General features: G+C 47.2%; 2 protein-coding genes, 2 long non-coding RNA genes and 1 other non-coding gene across 5 annotated transcripts; 1 reads left to right on the top strand and 4 right to left on the bottom strand.

The window, feature by feature from the left end:
- Positions 1–67: 67 nt before the first annotated feature.
- LOC125321715 lies at positions 68–14,569 on the bottom strand. The gene is made up of 3 exons (XR_007201657.1): positions 14,467–14,569; positions 7,976–7,979; positions 68–78 (listed from the first exon to the last, which is right to left on the bottom strand). It is a non-coding gene; the product is annotated as an uncharacterized LOC125321715 (long non-coding RNA).
- Positions 1,968–4,078, bottom strand: RASL11A (RAS like family 11 member A). Its single transcript, XM_048294949.1, has 4 exons — positions 3,886–4,078; positions 3,747–3,803; positions 3,595–3,674; positions 1,968–3,395 (listed from the first exon to the last, which is right to left on the bottom strand). The coding sequence occupies exons 1-4, from the start codon at positions 4,004–4,006 to the stop codon at positions 2,943–2,945; spliced, it is 711 nt and encodes a 236-aa protein (XP_048150906.1). The 5' UTR covers positions 4,007–4,078; the 3' UTR covers positions 1,968–2,942.
- RPL21 (ribosomal protein L21) lies at positions 9,456–14,296 on the bottom strand. Its single transcript, XM_048294950.1, has 6 exons — positions 14,192–14,296; positions 12,730–12,808; positions 12,111–12,172; positions 10,982–11,094; positions 10,184–10,334; positions 9,456–9,594 (listed from the first exon to the last, which is right to left on the bottom strand). The coding sequence occupies exons 2-6, from the start codon at positions 12,794–12,796 to the stop codon at positions 9,505–9,507; spliced, it is 483 nt and encodes a 160-aa protein (XP_048150907.1). The 5' UTR covers positions 12,797–12,808; positions 14,192–14,296; the 3' UTR covers positions 9,456–9,504.
- On the bottom strand, positions 10,790–10,922 carry LOC125322272. The gene has a single exon (XR_007201925.1). It is a non-coding gene; the product is annotated as a small nucleolar RNA SNORA27 (small nucleolar RNA).
- A 24-nt stretch (positions 14,570–14,593) lies between the features above and the next one.
- On the top strand, positions 14,594–16,202 carry LOC125321711. The gene is made up of 2 exons (XR_007201655.1): positions 14,594–14,712; positions 15,086–16,202. It is a non-coding gene; the product is annotated as an uncharacterized LOC125321711 (long non-coding RNA).
- Positions 16,203–17,945: the final 1,743 nt, after the last annotated feature.

Here is a 17,945-nt window from a genome sequence, read left to right as displayed (position 1 = left end):
TTGGAGTGTTGCATGTAGTGTGCAGTGACCCAACAACAGCATCACCCTCAACGATGCTGCTCCTAGAAGGACAACAGACTTTGGATCCTCACTTCAGGAGAAACTGAAGAGATCCTGCTGCCATACTGGTGTGAATCACCAGTGGTCGTGTGCCAAGTGCAACTCTCACAAAAGGTCACCTTTGCCTAAGGGACTTTATTCTGAATCTATTCAGACCTTCCATTCACCAAAAGCTAATGAAGTCCCTCAGGAATAAAATCATTTTACAGCACATCCAGGCATGGGATGCAGATTTGTTTCCATCCATCCATCCATCCATCCATCCATCCATCCATCCATCCATATCTCAATCATTTTTGTTCCCTGTCTGAAGCTTGAACCCAGCTCTTGCCCATGGTGTGAACACAGTCCTTGCTCACAGTCTGCCTTGTCCACAATCCTTCATACAAACAAACCACAGGATAGAGCATGAGCCTGCAACACTGACCATTTTCTGTGCTGAGAGCCAAGTCCCCATCAAGAGACAGTGAGGAAGCAGCTTGGGTCCAGGTGCTCGAGTGGGACAGAAAATAAAGGGAACATGAGAAAGCTTTTTGAAGAGAACATCCCTATCTCTGTCTAGGGATGTGCAGCTTCTGAGCTGAAGTGCACAGAACAGGTTGATGGCAGCTGCTATTTTAAAATTCATGAAGTCTTAAAGCATTACTGGATGATTTCAGACCTTGGAGATAAGTAGACAAAATAGTCCAACAGGGGGGAGATGCTGATGTAGTAGCAGCCATAATAGTGTGTGATGCCGCACACATCCCTGCTTCTGAAAACCCACTCATCCATCTTGTCAGGGAAAATTGCTGTGATTCTGTTTCATAGCGGAGGTGGTGGGAGGAAAGAGGCAGATGCATATTTTTCTCTGATCAAGGAGAAAGGCCAGGCTATGCACCACTTACCCTCCTGAAGCCACCCTACCCTCTGTGTGAAGGGCTTAGAGACTTCTTAGAGACAGAAGGGGATGGCAAGTATTGAGTAGGGAGGGCATAAGTGGCCATTTCCCAGGCGAAATAAGGCTTTGGATCTCCCCTGCTAGTACTTGAGAGATGCTTTGCCCTCCCTGCCCTCTTTGCTCACTCAGGACTGAAGTAAATGCTGGGGTAAAATGAGCTGGGAACCAGCAGGTTCTTCCTGTGCTTTATCTGTCAGCTCAGAGTTGAAAACTTCTGGGCAAGAGTAGATCTGTGCCAGCCAAGGAAAATTCAGACAAACAGGATAAATGCCTAATTTATGTACCCATCATCCTGCTCCCCTCAAGCCCAGAGTCCTGGGCCTGGCAGAACAAGTCTCACAGTGAAGAAATATTTGACATGCGTTAAATATTGTCTTAACATGTTCAAACAGTCCTTTGGTTTGTCCAGGCTGGCACCATGCTTTTGACATGAATTAACTCCAAGAGTTTTGGACCCAGCTTGCAGTCCCCAGTTCCAGTCTGTTCCTGCAGGTCTGGGTACCAGCTCTCCTGTGCCCTTTGGTAGGGCAGCACAGGGCCTTCAGGGAAGAGACATACAGGTGACATGCCTGGACTGAAGATGTGCACAGAGCCCTGCGTGGGGAATAGTACTGCTGGCATCCCAGACCCCTGCCCAGTGCTCACACAGGCCTCGGGTGCTTCTGCACAGAGCATCATCTTTAACGTGCTCAGTCACCCTTCCCTCAATTATCACCATCAGGAAGAGTCATCTGCAGATAAAGAGTGAAGGTGGCCCAAGAAGCTTCAAGTCACAGGGGTCAGAAACAACAGGGGCTGCCCACTAACTGCAAGGCACAGCACCTACCTCCCTTTCCTGACACAAGGAAAGAAAAAGGTGGTCTTTGGACTTAATCTATGAGATTTTTTAAAATAAAATCGTACTGGAGTTGCGCTTGAATGAGGACATCGAGTTTCCCAGTGAGGACACATTAATCCACTTCCACACTTTCTACTCAGCATGGAGCAGTTTTATTTCTTACATACACAATTCAGAGGCATACTGGAAGGGCAAACCCCACATTCCATGCTCAGACAACCAGCAAACAGTTAATAAAACCCATTCTAGTATGGTTTAGAGTTTATGTGAAGTAAGAGTAAAGTCTGACCTGTTTCAAATAGCTACAGAATTACTCTGGGGAAGATAAAGGTGTGATTCCCTTTAAATGTAGCTATTTTCTGTCCAGGAAACCTAAGCTTCAGGCCTTCTTATGACACATCTCCAGAGAAAGCAACAGCCATCCCACATACTCCTCTGCTGCAGATTGCTCAGCACTTTGTTCCACAGCAATCTGTAGGAGAAACTCAACCCTCTTGTTAAATGCTTGGGGCTCAAATGATTGATTCTGTAGAACAGATCTCTAAAGCACATCAGAATTTGGAGCTCATTCCTACAGCCTATCAGCATTCAGGCTATTACAGGTGCAAGCAAAACAGCAGCTTTGAGGGAATAAAGCAGACCTGTTATAATCAGAATTCTTACAGACACTTTTATATTTTCATGTTTAATAGAGCCTTTTTTTGTCTCCTATAAAGTTTTCTGCCAAGGGCTTTCCAAGTATTGTGTAAAGGCAGGTAATGATTTACATCATTAACACTCCCATTTTACAAACAGGAAATAGAGGCCTCCAAAGAAAATCACATGAGTATCTTAATACAGAAAATTCCAGGCCCCCCAAAAAAGAAATGGAATCAAAGCCTCCTGGCAAAAGTCCCCTCTCCAGCTACCTCTATTTAGTTGCTATGCAGCTTTTTTTTTTTTTCCCAAAATAACCCAACCAGTCAAATGAGAGAACAGCAAGGAAATTGTGAGCTTTGACATACTTACTTCTACACTGCTGGCATTAGTATAAAAATAAAGATTTTTATTAACTAGTTTACAAAAATAAATTCTATTGAGTCACACAGGATCTCATTGGGAGGTTTACTTGACTTTGGAAGATAAAGCCTGTTTGAAACGTCTCTTTAGATCTTGCATGTTGGGAGATTTGGGCCGAGGGATGATGGATGACCGCCTCCTGTCTGTGCTGCCGGCATGCTGTAGTTTGCTGACCTCCTTGCAAAGATACTGGAAGACATCACAGACGCCTTGGGAGTCCTCACTGGTGGAGATTTCCAAGAACAGGCTGCCCAGTTCATTTGCCAGCTGTAGTCCCTCTTTTGCTTGTACTTGCCTGGCGTGGAGGAGGTCTGCTTTGTTCCCCACAATAATGATGGGAGTCCTGGCATCGGGGTGCACCTTGCGTATGTGCTGGTGGAGAGGCTGGATGGACTGGTAGCTGCTGTAGTCTGTGATGGAGTAGACCAGCAGGAAGCCCTCTGCCCACTTCACACACCTGGACAGGGAGTCCAGCACCTGCACACAGTCTTCCTGCACCTGAGGTACAACAGAGAGCACAGATTCTGCGTTGGGTCATGAAAGTATAAAGGCTGTATCACAGCACCATCAAACAGGCTCAAGGGGAAGCCTGAGCTCTGTTTTAGGAGACTAGGTCTGGGCATGCAGGAAATTTGGGCTCAAAAGCTGAGCCTTTGGGCGGCAGAGAAGAACCAATTGATCCAAAGTATGTCCGTACCTGGATGCATCCCGGCGTGTCTTGGATCTGTACGGCAACGTGGTCCCCGTCCAGATGGACCAGCCGGGAGTAGAGGTTGCCTGGGGAGCAGAGAGCCGTGAGCCGCCGGACGCGGGGCTCGCCGCGCCCGGCCCCGCCGCCCCCCTCCTCACCTGTGTTGGGCTCGTAGTCACCGATGAAGCGCTTGGTCAGAAACCGCACGATCACGGCTGAAACACAGAGCGCCGCGTTAGGCGGGACGGACGGACGGACGGACGGGCAGGGGAAGGGGACGGGCAGCCCCGCACTCACCGCTCTTGCCGACGCCGCGGGCGCCCAGCACGGCCAGGCGGACCTGGGCGCCGGGCGGCCCCGGAGGGCACTCGGCGATGGGCGCCAGCAGGAAGGGCTGGGACATGCTCGGCAGGCGCATGGGAGAGGCGGCTCGGCGGCCGAAGGGCTCGCACGGCTCCGCTCGGCTCGGCCAGCAGCGCCCGGAGCGAGCGGCCTCGACAGCTTTTAAAGGTCCCGGCGGCAGCACCGCCCGCGGGGCCGCCCCGCTCCCGCGGCACCGCCCCCCGGCAGCACCGCCCCGCGGCCCTCCAGCCCCGGCTGTCCCCCGCAGCCCTCCCCGCACTTGCCCCGCGGGCGCGTCCCCTCGCTGCCCACCCGGGTTACACCCCTTCCCCTTTCTCCCACCTTCCCCGCTCCCAGGGCGTGGGGTGGCCCCGGCGGGCGCAGGCACCGGGGGGCTGGGGGATAGCCTGGGCAGGCCATGCACCCTGCGGCCCATGTCTGGGCATCCCCCCACCCGAGGGAGGCGGGCAGATGTCAGCACAAGCCATCCTGGGCTTGAGATGTGCACCTGCACAACCACACCAGCCCCAACTGCAACGGGCTCTGGCTTAATGCACCACCCTCCCTGCAGTGAGGAAGTCCAGTCTTGAAAGAAAGGGAATTATTTATTCTTCTACCTCAGACTATTTTGTTTCCCACACCTGAACACATCCCTTTACAGCCAGTGTTGAAAATCCAGCTTGTGGATCAAGCAACAGCCAGACCTGAAACCTGAGTGGTCTTGCTTGGGCTTTTTGGGTTTTTTAAATAGTAAAGTTTCAGAGAATGGTGCTCCACCACAGGCTGCCCTTAAATGAGCCTCAGACCTGCAAGCAGCTGTGTCAATGTTTCAGTCTCCACAAACTGTTGCTGTGGCTCCTGCTGTGCACTGCTTTGCAAGTGTCTAAGTGCTTGAAAGATAAATAATCTGTTCAGAGGCTGCTTTAATTTTTATCAGGGAGACAGCACATGCCAGCAGGACACAACATGGAAGAGGATAGTGGATGGTACACGAAAGGACTGATCTCATGGCATGGAAGGATGGAGCCACTGTGAGAGCTGCTGGGCCCTGGATGTGGGGTTGATGCCCCAAAAGCAGCCCAGGTGATCCCGGATGCTCACACACAGGCAGCTGAGTTACAACAGTACTAATTAACATCAGTTAAAGTAGTACCTGCAGAAAAGCATGGTGGAAGAAGCACTGTTGATTATTTGTGGTACTCCAGTGCCTAAGAACCCCTATGGTAACACCAGGGCCCCTTTTGACTGCCAAAACGTATTGCCTCTAAGGTTTCTACTTCACTCCCCATCATGCCAGCAAGCTCTTTCTTTTGGGAAACAAGATTTCTCTTGTATCACTAAAAGCTTTTGGTTTCCAAAGGTTCCTGCTATTGTCATCTACTCCTGTTGTCAGGGGATCACTTGTCTTTGGCCTCACAGTGCCACCAGCAGCTATTTTTATACATTCCTTTACAGAACAGCTATTAGAGTACATTCAGTGTGCCTCTGAAAAAATGCTACTGAAACAAGTCCATTCCAGACAGATGATTCCCAGGTGCTGAGCTATTAAAGCAGTATTAACCAACCACCCTTCTCAAACCTTGAGGAGCTGCCCCTTTCTGGGCAGCTGTAGAACTCAAGCTGCCTTGCCTACTGCTGGGAGCACCCCCAAAGGGCAAATGGGGATGGTCAAGCAGAGAAATAACGTTGCCCAAGCCCATGTGGGACACCCTGTGAACGAATTAATGTTCAGGGTGCGATGGACTATGTCTCCACCAACACCTACCCAAGATGCAACAGGAACAGCTCAGTAAATTGAAGCAGTTGAGGCTCAGCTTAGCCATCCCCATCCTGCAGACTAAGCACTCCTGGGACGTGTGGGCTTCAAAGCTATTCCAAGGGGCCTTTCTTGGCTCTGCAGGCCCCATTTGGAAGCACCAGGCTTTACCTTTTCACCCACCGTCTGCAGGTGGCCTATGCCACTATCCCTATGGTCCATCACTATCCACTTTCCCATAGGAACACTGCTCAGTGCCAGGTATGCCATACTGCTGCCTGACACATCTCCCTATTCCAAGCTGCAGTAACATTCAACAGCAGTACTTTCAGGGAGAGAGCAGGTGTCCTACTCCTGTGACGGTGGCAGGGAGGACATCCTGAGAGCCTCTGGAGTTTGGTTTTTTTGTATTTTTCTGGGTTCTTAAGCTGTATGGGTGCTGCTAGTGGGAGCAATGTTCCTACCCCATGCTTGAGCAAGGATGGTTATGACCATGTAAATCCCCACAGCTGTAACTTGATTCTTACACAGACCTTAGCAGGGCATCCACTGAAGCCAATGCATGGACACAAAAAACTCATAACCTTTCATACCACCACCCTCACCATTGCAGGGACAGCTGGCACCTTCTTCCCATGCAAGGAGACCATTTGCAGCAACAGGGTGCCCCTGCACTGTGGGAGACATTACCCACACCCCAGTCAGGAGGTCCTACCCAGGTGGGCCCAGTTTAACCCTGTCTTTTTCACAACACAGTCTGAACTACAGGAACCCACAGTGCCTCCTCAAGCACAAGGTGAGCCTGTCCTGCCTGTGCCGGCACAGGGAAGGCCACTCTCTCCGGCAGGTGCGTGCACAGCTCTTGGCACCCCCGGGATGTCAGCCCCTGCTGACACTCCAGCACAGCACCTGGGATGCCAGCCATCTTTTTGACCGTGAGGGCCATGAATATGCTGAGTCCAGGATTGTGCTGAGAAGGAAAAAAGAGAGAACATCAAGACTGTTTACTCCATCCAATACATACAATGGGAAGATTATAAAATCCCTTGCCTCACTCAGGGGCATGCCCTGCTCCCTGCTCTGCTCCCTCCTGGGGTCCTCAGCCTGCAGCCTCTGCACTGACACGGTTTCTCCTCCTCCTTCCCAGTCCTTTCTGCCCTTTCACTGACCTTCCCTGCCTACACAGTCCTCAGGAAATCTCAAATCCCAGTGTTGCCAACATGCTAAAAAAGATGAAGGCAACAGCTCAGAAGGCAGCTTCCTTGCTGCTTCTCTAGGAGACAACAGATTTCGCCAGGGCTTTTGGCAGGGAACCAGCAGTAAAGGTTTGTGACAGTGAAGGAGCCTCAGAACAGGACTGCAGAGAACTGGTTACAGCTTATGGGTTTAGTGTGTCAAACCCCTTCCAGGGCAAATCAAAACTTGTGACTCCAAACCCTGTAAGGAATATGCTTCACGTTTCAGCTCAGGACTGAGATGTCCTAACAGGCAGCTCTTCAGCTTTTCCCAATTCACAGATCTCCCTCTTTCGTCAGGATTGTGCAAAAACAGGGCAGCCAAACACACAGGAAGCAAACTTCAGCAGCAGGTGCTGAGACCTGTTAAGTGTCTGGGCTGTGCTTCTGCAAACCTCAGGTGATCATGAAAACCCCACAGCACTGAGTGCAACAAACAGACAGGTTACACCTTAGTTTATCTGTCCTGTTTCCAAACACTAAAAACAAACAAAAAAAGGTTATTCTCCTCCTGTACAAACCCAGCTTCATTTTCAGTTGTTTCTGGGAACTCTGACCAAGGAAAGCATTTCCTCCCTCTCTTCCCAGCCCACGCAGGGCTTCCAAATATGCATTTATGACGAACCGCCGTTGGCATAGTAACCTTAAAAACACTTTTACTAAATTGGAAAGTGTTGCAATGCAGTGCCTCAGGGAGCACAGTTCTTAAACAAGACCACTGTAATGCTGTCCAGTCTTATTATTCCAAATTGTTGAAAATAAGTTCAAAAGTTTAGAACTATGCCCCACTTAGGATGTTAATCATTTCATCATGCTGATACAGCTAATCCACCGTGATTTTGACAAATGCGTACAAACCAAACACAGAACCAAAATAGCTTAGACACGCATGCATGAGAAGCAAATTTAACATGTCACCACCAAAGTTTGTATCCAATAGCCTCCCACTTAATTCCTAAAAAGCCTAGTGGAAAATGATGCTTATCTTGGGAGGCAAATGCCAATTTTAAATGGCTGTGGAAACTGACAAGCCAAAGAGGTTGATAAAGTACACAAATCTTGCTGCTCCAAGAAAAGCCGCTTGACCGTAAAAGCCAAGTGCATAAGGTGCAACAGTGAGGGCTTCAGGATACAGTGCTGCACGCCATGTCCAACACCTCTGGTGTCAAAATACAGCACCACTCTCATGGATCAGTCTGCTAAGGGGCAAGCTCCTTCAAGTCACTTCCAAAGTCATTCCATCTATACAGCCTGCTGCATCTTCTGAGATGGAAGCTTGGAAAACCTCAAACATAGCAATCTGCTCACTGGACCTTTGAAACTCTAGCACCTAAAGCCCACCTAACCCTTAAATTCCAGCCCAAGCCAGACTGAATTCAAGGTCCGAAACCTACATTAATTCCATGGGAGTGGAAACACCCACGATTGAGTTAGGTAAAACGCAAACTTCATCATCTCCCTGTTTCTTACTCCCACACTTTAAATGCTGCAATTCACTGCTCAGTAATTTTCAACAGTCAACACCTACAAAGAGCTTGAAGTCACTTGCTTCTCTAGTATTCTCTCTACATGGAGACGTTACTTTTACATCACTTACTGAAGGTAGCTGAGCAATGCCTGACATGACACTTCAAGGTAAAGTACTATTTACCTGTAACTACAACACAATTAATCTTGAGACTGTGCATTTTCAAGGCTAACCAAGGAGGTTACCTTCAGCGGTCTCTAGCAAGCTTCACGCTGTTCCAAACAAAGCTCACTAAACCAGCACTGGTTAGTAAACACTCAGCTGAAGATCTTCTTCCATGTAAGAAACTGCACAGGTAGCACTGGGCTTTTGTGAGAGATCAGTAAATCTGGGATGAGAGGAATTCATTACAACATTCAACAGGCATGCAACAAACATGTAAAATCCAAGTGTTTAGCTATGCCAGCCAATTAAAAAGTTAAAAATCAAAATACAAAGGCTGGCAGTTTTGGAATTAAAACTTTGTTTCTAAACTACTTTTGTAAGAATGCTTATTGGCATGGGGATGTTAAACATTGTTCTGCAGGTTACAATGGTGGAACACCAAAATCTGCCCACAGGCCATTCTCTAGAGAGGTTGTTTTCAAAAATGGTTTCAACAATTCCTTGGTAGTCATGAGGCCCCTTAGCCAAAACCTTGTATCAATGAAATCTGAAGGCCATTATCTCTTTTCCTACAAAAACAAAAACAAACAAAAAAAAAAAAAAAAGCCTTTAAGTGACACTGGACAGTTCTTGGTACAAGTTCTTAGTTTGCTGGTGAAATATTCCATGTCCCCTCATATTACCTCATGATCATTACTAAGCACTAGCAAATTTCAGTGTTTCTAGCATTTATAATCTATGTATATGACTAAACTCGTCAGCAAAAGCTGCAGATGATTTAAATGACTAAGCATCATGGTAAATGCAAGCTAAATAAATAAACTTCAATAAAAGGTTTCTAAAGCATCTGTTCAAACAAAAAAAACCCCAAACCCAACTAAATGAATCAGCCACAATCACATACACTTGTCCAAAACCAGATCTTTAATTTATTTTTTTTTAAACGTGCATTATGCCATGAATTCATAGGGAATTGGCTCCAGCAGCTCTGGATCCTTGCCATTAGTTCTCACAAAGTGTGCTTCTCTTGGTGGAGCAGGCTGTAAACAGAAAAATAAAAAACAAAAACTCATGGCACTACAGCTCAAAAACCTTTCAGAAAACAACACTGTCAACCATTTAGCACCTTACTATATAAACACTACAGCAATTTTACCATTCCTAATCTCATAAATTTGATTCAAGAAGTAGCAGTAAGAAAGTGATCTGCTAGAAAATGTGCTGCTGAATTAAAAAACTTAAGCTTTACTCTCTGCAGCTGACCAACCCAATGAACATGGAGTGATGTATCCTGCAGTTACAGAAGCACTAGCCACTGTATCTTCTGTGAAGTCTGGTTATTCTTTATTTCAAGGGTTACAACAGAACCTGTTGCAACTTAAAATTCAATTAAAACAAAGACTCTACTGACCATAAAACCATCCAGAGCTGCTGCTGCTGCAGATTAGCAACAGAACAGGAAGCACCCAACCCTTTGTTCACAGCTACAATTTTCACCCAGCACAGAGCAGTTCTGCTCAGGCACCAAACATCCCAGACAGCCCGGACGCTGATACACTGCATGCAGCTGCTACTCCAAGAATTAAGTAATCTCCTGAAGAAGGACTGTGACCCCAATAGAAACATTACCTGACGTTTGAGTTGAACCCAAATGCCTTTTTCTTTTGCTTCCTTTTTCTTCCTTTCATTTTCCTTCACACGCTGCAGAAAGCTGTCTCTGCTCTTGGAATGTTTAATATGCTCTATACGCACATTGATTCTCTTGGCCAGAATCTTGCCCCTAAAACAGGGAGTCAGTTTTTAATCCACACTTGAAAAAGGTCACTTTAAAGCAAGACCTACAGCCCTTACAAAAGTAACTCCAGAAGCTCAATTACAGGTAATTTTTCTTTAAAGGCCAATACCTCAACACACAGCTGCAGACGCACATCAGATGTAAGTTACACATAACCAAAAGGTTATTAATGTATAACAGTATAATATATAACCATGAGCTGACACTTTCAAATTAAAATTGTGGAGAATACGTAATTTTAGCCTCTTAGCATACAAACAAGTCATTTTATTACCAATGCACAGCAGTCCAGCTCCTGGAACAAAAAAAACCAGCTTGTCTGTACAAAAACCAGCTGGATACAGCTACAGACTAGTATTTATAAAGGGCTTCAGTACCAGCACACTGGCTGAAAACCCCCGCTAGGTAATGGGACTTTAGGTGCTGGTAAGAAAAACAAAAACTGTTTCCTCTGACAGGATCCAAGTCAAATGAGCATCATTTGCTTGGGTTATAAAAAGGAAATACACTTTACCCACCTTGAATGACCAATAAAGACAATAACTGTCCAACTGGCAAAGTGAAAGGAGGGTGCAATTACAGGTCAACTTTCTCAAATACCAAGTTTCAATACATGGAATTTCGTTACTTACTTAACCTGCTTGTTAACAATAATGCCCACAGCATGCTGAGTAACATTATATACCCTTCCAGTCTTGCCATGGTAACACTTGTGGGGCATGCCTTTTTGAACAGTACCCATACCCTGTTAAGAAGCAAAAGAAGAGGAAAAAAAGAAAGGGGGGGGGGGGGGGGGGAAGGTAGCATCAAGAATTTTTCTTTCAGAAGTAATTTGAAGTATACATTTCAAAATATTTGAGATTAATTTTAAAATATTTCCATTTTAAGCTGGAATTTATAACCATGCACTTTGCATCTGAAAACTACCAAATTTTGCTACATCAGTTCTGGTTGCTTTCAGTGTCGGTGAAATGACTGATCACTTTGCTTACAGAAAGAGCAAGCAATCACAAGAGACATTCATCATCAAGCTCCAGTGCGTCAGGAATTGTCAATTCTGAGCAGTACATTCTCCAAGAGTCAAACAACAAACAAGCAAATTGTACACCACCTTCTGTGTGACTGTTACAAGAACATGGCGTTACAAATTAAACCGAAGGATTCAACAATGTAGGAATCCTAGGTGAAAGGCTTTCACATTCATTACAACTCAGTTATGAAAGTACAGTTAACTTTAAAAGTTCTAAAAAATACCAAGCGACAGGAAATGTTACTTCAACCCCCCCCATATTTATATATATGATGGATCCTTAGATTTATTTCTCAATTTCTAGTTTTAACATAGCTTTGCAATCACATAACTACGAACTGCCCCACCATAAATCATGGCTCATCTGAAGAGAAAGCTCAAGTCGAGCAAAACAGAACATCTACTGAAACGACAGCTGAAGTTCCTATGAAAGTAGTGCCAGCAGCCAACTCAAACATTAGCTATGGCATATTTCACTCCTGTTTTTCAGCTGAACACACCATAACAAAGCACAGCCAAATGATATTCATCTACAAAACCCCACATACACCAGCATATGACACTGAAGTGCTGCCACTGCTCCGGAAGCACTGTCGTTCCAATATTGCTCCGAAAGCGAGCTTGTGTTGATACACGTGACCCAGTTAACAAAAAAGTCCACCCCAAGGAACTGGAGACTGCACAGGACCACACTGCTTTAGCTTTTAGTTACACAGCACTGCAGAAAGTACCTTGATATCAACTATGTCACCCTTCTTGTAGATCCGCATATAGGTAGCCAGAGGGACAACTCCTGTTAAGAGATACAAATTTGGATACTTAGGAAGCCCAGAATTTCACACATACATAAAAAAGGATGGGGGATACAGATCATGCATTTAATAGAATTTTCCTGAATACCTCAAAAATCAAACCATGTTTTTTTAAAGCAGTAATTACACACTTCACACACTTCAAATTTTTAAAATACTCAGCTAAAGAAAAATTAATTTGTGTTCCTAATGCCGAAGTTGAAGAGACTTGTTTAATATATCAATACAAATGGAACTGCTTATTGATCAGAGGAAAAAAACCCTCTATGTTTTAAGTAACTGCTGAAATAGTTTCATCACTTTTAAATTAATTTTCAAGCACTGACAGAATTAGCCCTGTGACTACTGTCAAGCAATTAGAATACCAATGCATTTGCTGTAAGAGTTCAGCGTACGTCTGCGTACGGCCCCAGTTTCTAGCCCAAGTTGACAGAAATCCTTTGGCACAAGCCTTTGTTTCGCAGTCCATCCTCAGGGACTGCAGAGGCCCATCAGGTCAGTAACTAGATGCAGTGTTGGTACTGTAAGGGATACTCACCATGCTTGCGGAATGGCCTCGAGAACATGTAACGTGTCCCCCTCCTCTTTCCCTTTGTGTTTGTCATTTTGGCTGATTACTGTAAAAATGAAGGCAAACTATTCAGAACTACTAGTTCACTCACCACAAAGTTGATGGGACTTTCAGGTATTTCAGATTAATGGAGTCTTTAAGCCTATTCAGAATGGCACTGCTTCAATTCAACCAATGGTATTCACTTAGGCACCCGAAGAAATCGGTGCTTAGAATGGATGCCAGCAAGGCACTCAACTCCTGCTTAAACCAAGGTCTACTATGAGATCAAACCAGGCTACTCAAGAGCTTTGTCCGTCCAGGTCTTGAAACCCTTTGAGGATCAAACACCATTCAGCATTGGAAGGGACCCACAAGGATCACCAAGACCAACTCTTGTCCCTGTGCAGAACACCTGAAGAGTCACAGCATGTACCTGAGAGCATTGTTCAGAAGATTCTTGAGCTCTGTCAGGCTGGTGCTGTGACCACTTCCCTGGGGAGCCCATTTCAGTGCTCAACCACACTCTTCACAAAGGGTGAAGAACCTTTTCCTATTATTCAACCTAAACCTCCCCTGACACATCCTCATGCCACCTCCTCGGGTCTTGTTACCGGTCATCACAAAGATCAGTGCCTGCCCCCCCACCTTCACTCATGCAGAAGCTGTAGCGATGAGGCCTGCCAAGGGACCTCAGCTGCTCCTTGTATGGCTGTCCCTCCAGACCCTATTGCACATCCTCCCCAGGCAGCGTGTCTGGAGGCCTGGCTGTTCCCATTAACATTATTCCCTTTATATCCAGTCTGAGCTTCTCCTTCTAACTTCAGCTCGTTGTTTCATGCTCCTTCCACGTGCTCTTTCCAGGCACCAGGATACATTCTGTTGACTGTGGCGCTGTGAAGTGTCCCCCGATGACACCTCTGCCCCATTCCCTCAGCTTCTCCTTATAAGACATCTATAAGGCAGGATCTCCACCACCACATTTACCGGCCACTATTACGTCTGACACAAGGCCCAGATGCTCCGCAAGCCTACGGAGCCATTCCGGGGGTGTCCGCCCCGAGCAGCCACCCCTGCCGCCTTCCCAGCCCCGACATCCCGCCGGCGGCCGCGGCGTGTCCGGGCCCGCGGCCACGTGCTGCAGCCCTGCTGCTGCTCCGCACCTGCACCCTCCGCGGGCCCCAGCGGCCCCTTCCTCGCTCCCTCCCCCAGCAACCTCCCTCCTGCCCGGCCTCCCGCAATCCGCCCGGCCCGGCCACCCGCAACGCGCGGCCTCCTCGCTCCCTCACTCCCCGGCCTAGGAAGGCCGTGGTGCTCCCATCGGAGCCGGCGGCCCCCCGCCCGCCCCTGCCGGAAGCACGACCCCTCCGGCCGCGTCCCCCCTCTGTATCCCTGTCCCCCCGTGTTCCCACCGCGTCCCCCGGAGCGGCAGAGGGCCGCGGGCGCTCACCGTGCCTGTGCACAAAATGGCGGCCGGGCTCCAAAGGAAGGGGGCGGCCCCGCGCCCGCCCTTAACAGCGGGGCCTTGGCGGGGCTGCCCGCGCCGCGCCTGACGGGAAGTGCTGCTGCGGCGGCGCGCCCGCCCACGGGAAGGGAATGTCGTGAGGGGCAGCGACCCCCGGGAGGCTGATCCCGAAAAACAGCAGCGGCCCAAGTCTGACCCTTTGGCTAAAGCAGGGACAAACACCGGGGATTCCACGGCTGTGCATGTGGTTTCGTGGCAACGGGCAGAAACCGATGCACAAGAAGTTCCAGCTGAACATGAGGAAGAACTTCTTCACTGTGCAGTGACCACGCACTGGAACAGGCTGCCCAGAGAGGCTGTGGAGTCTCCCCCACTAGAAATATTGAAGAACTGTCTGGACACAACCCCGTGCCGTGTGCTCTGGGATGGCCCTGTCTGAGCAGGGAGGTTGGACCAGATGCCCCCGGTGGTCCCTCCCAACGTGAGCCGCTCTGCGGTTCTGTGAGGTGCGGCGGGAGGGGTTTGGCAGCGGGGATGCCGGGGAGGGAAGGCGAGCCGGGCGTCCGTCAGGGATCCCGAGGAGCCAGTCCTGCGGCGAGCAGCTGGCCCGCCATCCGTAAGGAGTTGAGTTTGGAAATGTGAAACATAAGCAGCCAGCAGGGTGGTTTACGACATTAAAGTAGTGCACCAACATTTAAATTCGCGGCAGTGTGAGCCTGCTGCCGCTGCTGTGTCAGTCACGGCTGCCCGACCGGCGATCCCGGATTCCCGGGCAGGGAAGCGGGGTGGGAGAAGCATGCCAACACCACAGGCGAAGAGGCTGCGCAGGTTTGGGGTTTCTTCGTATTATGATGCCATAATCTCCAATTTGTGTGCCAGAGATTTCCCCCAGATAAATAAAGCGCGGATTGTCTACGAGGAGTCCTTACAGTGCCACAGGTTGCATCGGCTGCGAGGTGCCTGAGAACGAAGGGAATGGTGAGCGGGTTCCCGAGCTGGCAGAGTGACTCAGTGTGTTTGTGCATCTCCAGTACCGGAGCAGACAGGAATCGCCATGGGAAGCTGATTGCAGTGAGTCAAGAGAGGGCCTCCTTCCTCCAAGCTAAACATGCAGGGACAGTTCAAAACTTGTCTCAGCGAGGAGTTGCCCTACTGCAGAAATTTTCGTTTTGAATGAACGAAGCACTTATTTAATTTAGGGGAGGGATGATTACTTAAAGCAGCGTATAAAAACATACTTGATCCTCTGACTAACTTCACAGTTGTACTAATGTTGTCTTGGAAAACTCAAGCCCTTTCAGTCATCACTTTAAAGCAAGTTTAATATTTATGGATCACAAGAATGGATATGGAGGATTAAATACACTATCAGGTTCTGCTTGCAGAGCTACTTGGCAGGACATGTTCTGACAGACAGGCCCCGTCTCCACATGAAATCTTTTGGAGTAAAGTGTTATATTTAGAAAAATGTGTCTGTACTCCATCCTGTCACCATGAAAAATCTAGAATTTACAGTGCCTGATATATATGCAGAGAAAAATCTATATAATTTAATATGCATTCAGCCTAGGTACCATGAAACTTTTCCAAGCATGAGCATTGTTACAAGCCTGAACAGCTCTTAGATAAGGAAGTGCATTGGCAACAGATTTCAGAGAGGATATCAACCAAAGTAAAGACAGGAAGCCAAATCCTAAAAGGCATTATTGGATGAAGGAAGCTAGGCATTTACAGTGAGTGAGCTGAATGCCTTAATCTTACCAGTGATTTACATGGAGGGCAAATCTCTGCATCAACCTGGAAGGAATGGGGAAGAAACACCACGTGTTGAAACCCATGTCCACATACAGAACACATATGGAAACACATATGGAAAGTGTCATTCATAAGGGAGTGGTAGCTGTGAACTTACTTGAACTCTGCTCTATTTGTGGCCAAGTAACACATTCAGAATTTGGTACATATTTTTTCCTGAATAAATCACATGACAGGTTGATTCAAAATTTCAGTAATGTTTTTATTCATAACTTTACCTTGATTAGCACATTCCCACGATCCTTCTTTAGCTCCACATTTCAAAGCAATCATGTTTCAGTTTGTCTCCATTGAATCATTCCCTAGGCATGCTGAGCCTGATGCAGAAGTCCATCCTACCTCACAACATTTGATACATGATTTTCCAAAACTGAGACCTGATGAGCAGTTAAAGGTTGTAGAGCCTTTGCATGTTGCTCACAAAAGGATTTCTTAATAATGGCTGTCTCCAGCAGATAAAGGTGCACAATTTGTGGGGTGATTTCTGGTTTGGAAACTGGAGCTAAAAGCCAAGCAGATGTGGGGGAGACCTGCAGCTCCACATTTCAGACTGCATGTGCTCCCCTTACTGCCCTGCTCTGTCCTCTCAAAAAGCCAGCCTAAACTGCTTTTCCCTGATCAAACTGCAAGTTGTAGGACCCAGACTCCAATTTCTCCTAGGCTGTAGGGCAAGCACCACATCTGGTTCTGCTCCAGAAACACCAGGTACTCAAGGTGGGTGAACACAAGTAGCAATGCACAGCTTAACACGAAGATCCAAAACACCATGAAGGTCCCAGACTGGTACTCCACCCACTGATGTACTCTGGAAATCTTTCTACACCATGCTAGACTGTTTGTTTCCTTCCCACTTTGCCTGGCTTGGAGGTAAAGCAAGACAGGGAAAACAGCTTCAGTGGGAACCAATTCAAAAGTTGCTGGGGAAGGGAGCTTGAAAGGGAGGGCTCATTAGAAGTCAGAGGAGTGGAGAACAGATAAACATCACTTTGTTTTTCAGAGTGGAAAGTACCATGCCAAACCCCAACCATTTTCAGTCCCCAAGCTCCCACAGTCAGGATCCTGGTATCTTCCCTGGGAGAGCCGTGTTTTGTTTCTGACATTTCTCTGCAGCATCTGTCTGGATGATGGCTCTCTGTAAAGAATAAATGTGCTGTGATGATTCTGCACATGGGGTTGCCAGGAATCCTTCACTGAACTTTTAATGCACAGTGGGATCTGGCTTGCTCCTATGCTCAGCGGACCAAGTGATACACAGAGGGATCTTGAGTGTGACATTCCATTTGTGTTGGGTTATTCAGCAGGGGTGTGGAAGGAATTTAAATTAATGAGAGTTTGTAAAGGGCTTTGAGGTGAAAAATGAAAAATATTCCCCTTCAGTAGGGTGTAGGTCTCCTGTTTCTCACATAATGCATTCATTACATGAAAAGAAAAAAAGCTGATGAGGACTGGAGCAAAATTTTAACAAATAACTGAAAATAGATGTTAAAGAGGATTAAAATCTCCAGTTCCTTTTGTGATAGCATTGCAAATCCAAGAGCCTAAATTGAAAATCAAGATTGTGAAGTTAATTGGTTACCCCATCCACAGCATCTACACTGCGCTTTTGATCGAAAAGTTACGGACCAAAGTAATCTGTGTTACCTCCTCAGTTGACCCAGTTACTCCCTTGTTCATTCCTTCCAAAAGGATCATGTTACATGGCATCTCAGAGTCATGCTTCTGTCTCGTTTTATGGTCTCTTCAGCTACCCCGTGATTCTAGCCCTAACAACCAACCTTTTTATTTCTGTAGTTAGTTCATCTCTTTATCCACAAAACCCCTTCTGAAAATACAAGCCTGAGCCTAGTTCCAGGGGAGTTAAAGTCAATCAAATTAGTGTCTAAGCAACCAATCACCTTCCAAAAATGACAGTGCAGACAAACTT

This window comes from Corvus hawaiiensis, chromosome 2 (genome assembly GCF_020740725.1).
Source record: "Corvus hawaiiensis isolate bCorHaw1 chromosome 2, bCorHaw1.pri.cur, whole genome shotgun sequence".
In the NCBI taxonomy this organism is placed as follows: domain Eukaryota; kingdom Metazoa; phylum Chordata; class Aves; order Passeriformes; family Corvidae; genus Corvus; species Corvus hawaiiensis.
The sequence above is the reverse complement of the archived record's forward strand: the minus strand, read 5'-3'. Positions and strand labels throughout refer to the sequence as shown.

What these genes read in the sequence shown, in the direction of transcription:
- RASL11A (XM_048294949.1), bottom strand. Translation starts at nt 4,006, where the DNA reads ATGCGCCTGCCGAGCATGTCCCAGCCCTTCCTGCTGGCGCCCATCGCC. An exon ending in CCGCGGCGTCGGCAAGAGCG is followed by an intron (nt 3,804 to 3,885) that starts GTGAGTGCGGGG and finishes TCTGTGTTTCAG; the next exon opens with CCGTGATCGTGCGGTTTCTG. An exon ending in TGACTACGAGCCCAACACAG is followed by an intron (nt 3,675 to 3,746) that starts GTGAGGAGGGGG and finishes TCTGCTCCCCAG; the next exon opens with GCAACCTCTACTCCCGGCTG.
- RPL21 (XM_048294950.1), bottom strand. Translation starts at nt 12,796, where the DNA reads ATGACAAACACAAAGGGAAAGAGGAGGGGGACACGTTACATGTTCTCG. An exon ending in GAGGCCATTCCGCAAGCATG is followed by an intron (nt 12,173 to 12,729) that starts GTGAGTATCCCT and finishes ATCTCTTAACAG; the next exon opens with GAGTTGTCCCTCTGGCTACC. An exon ending in ATTGTTAACAAGCAGGTTAA is followed by an intron (nt 10,335 to 10,981) that starts GTAAGTAACGAA and finishes TCCCTGTTTTAG; the next exon opens with GGGCAAGATTCTGGCCAAGA.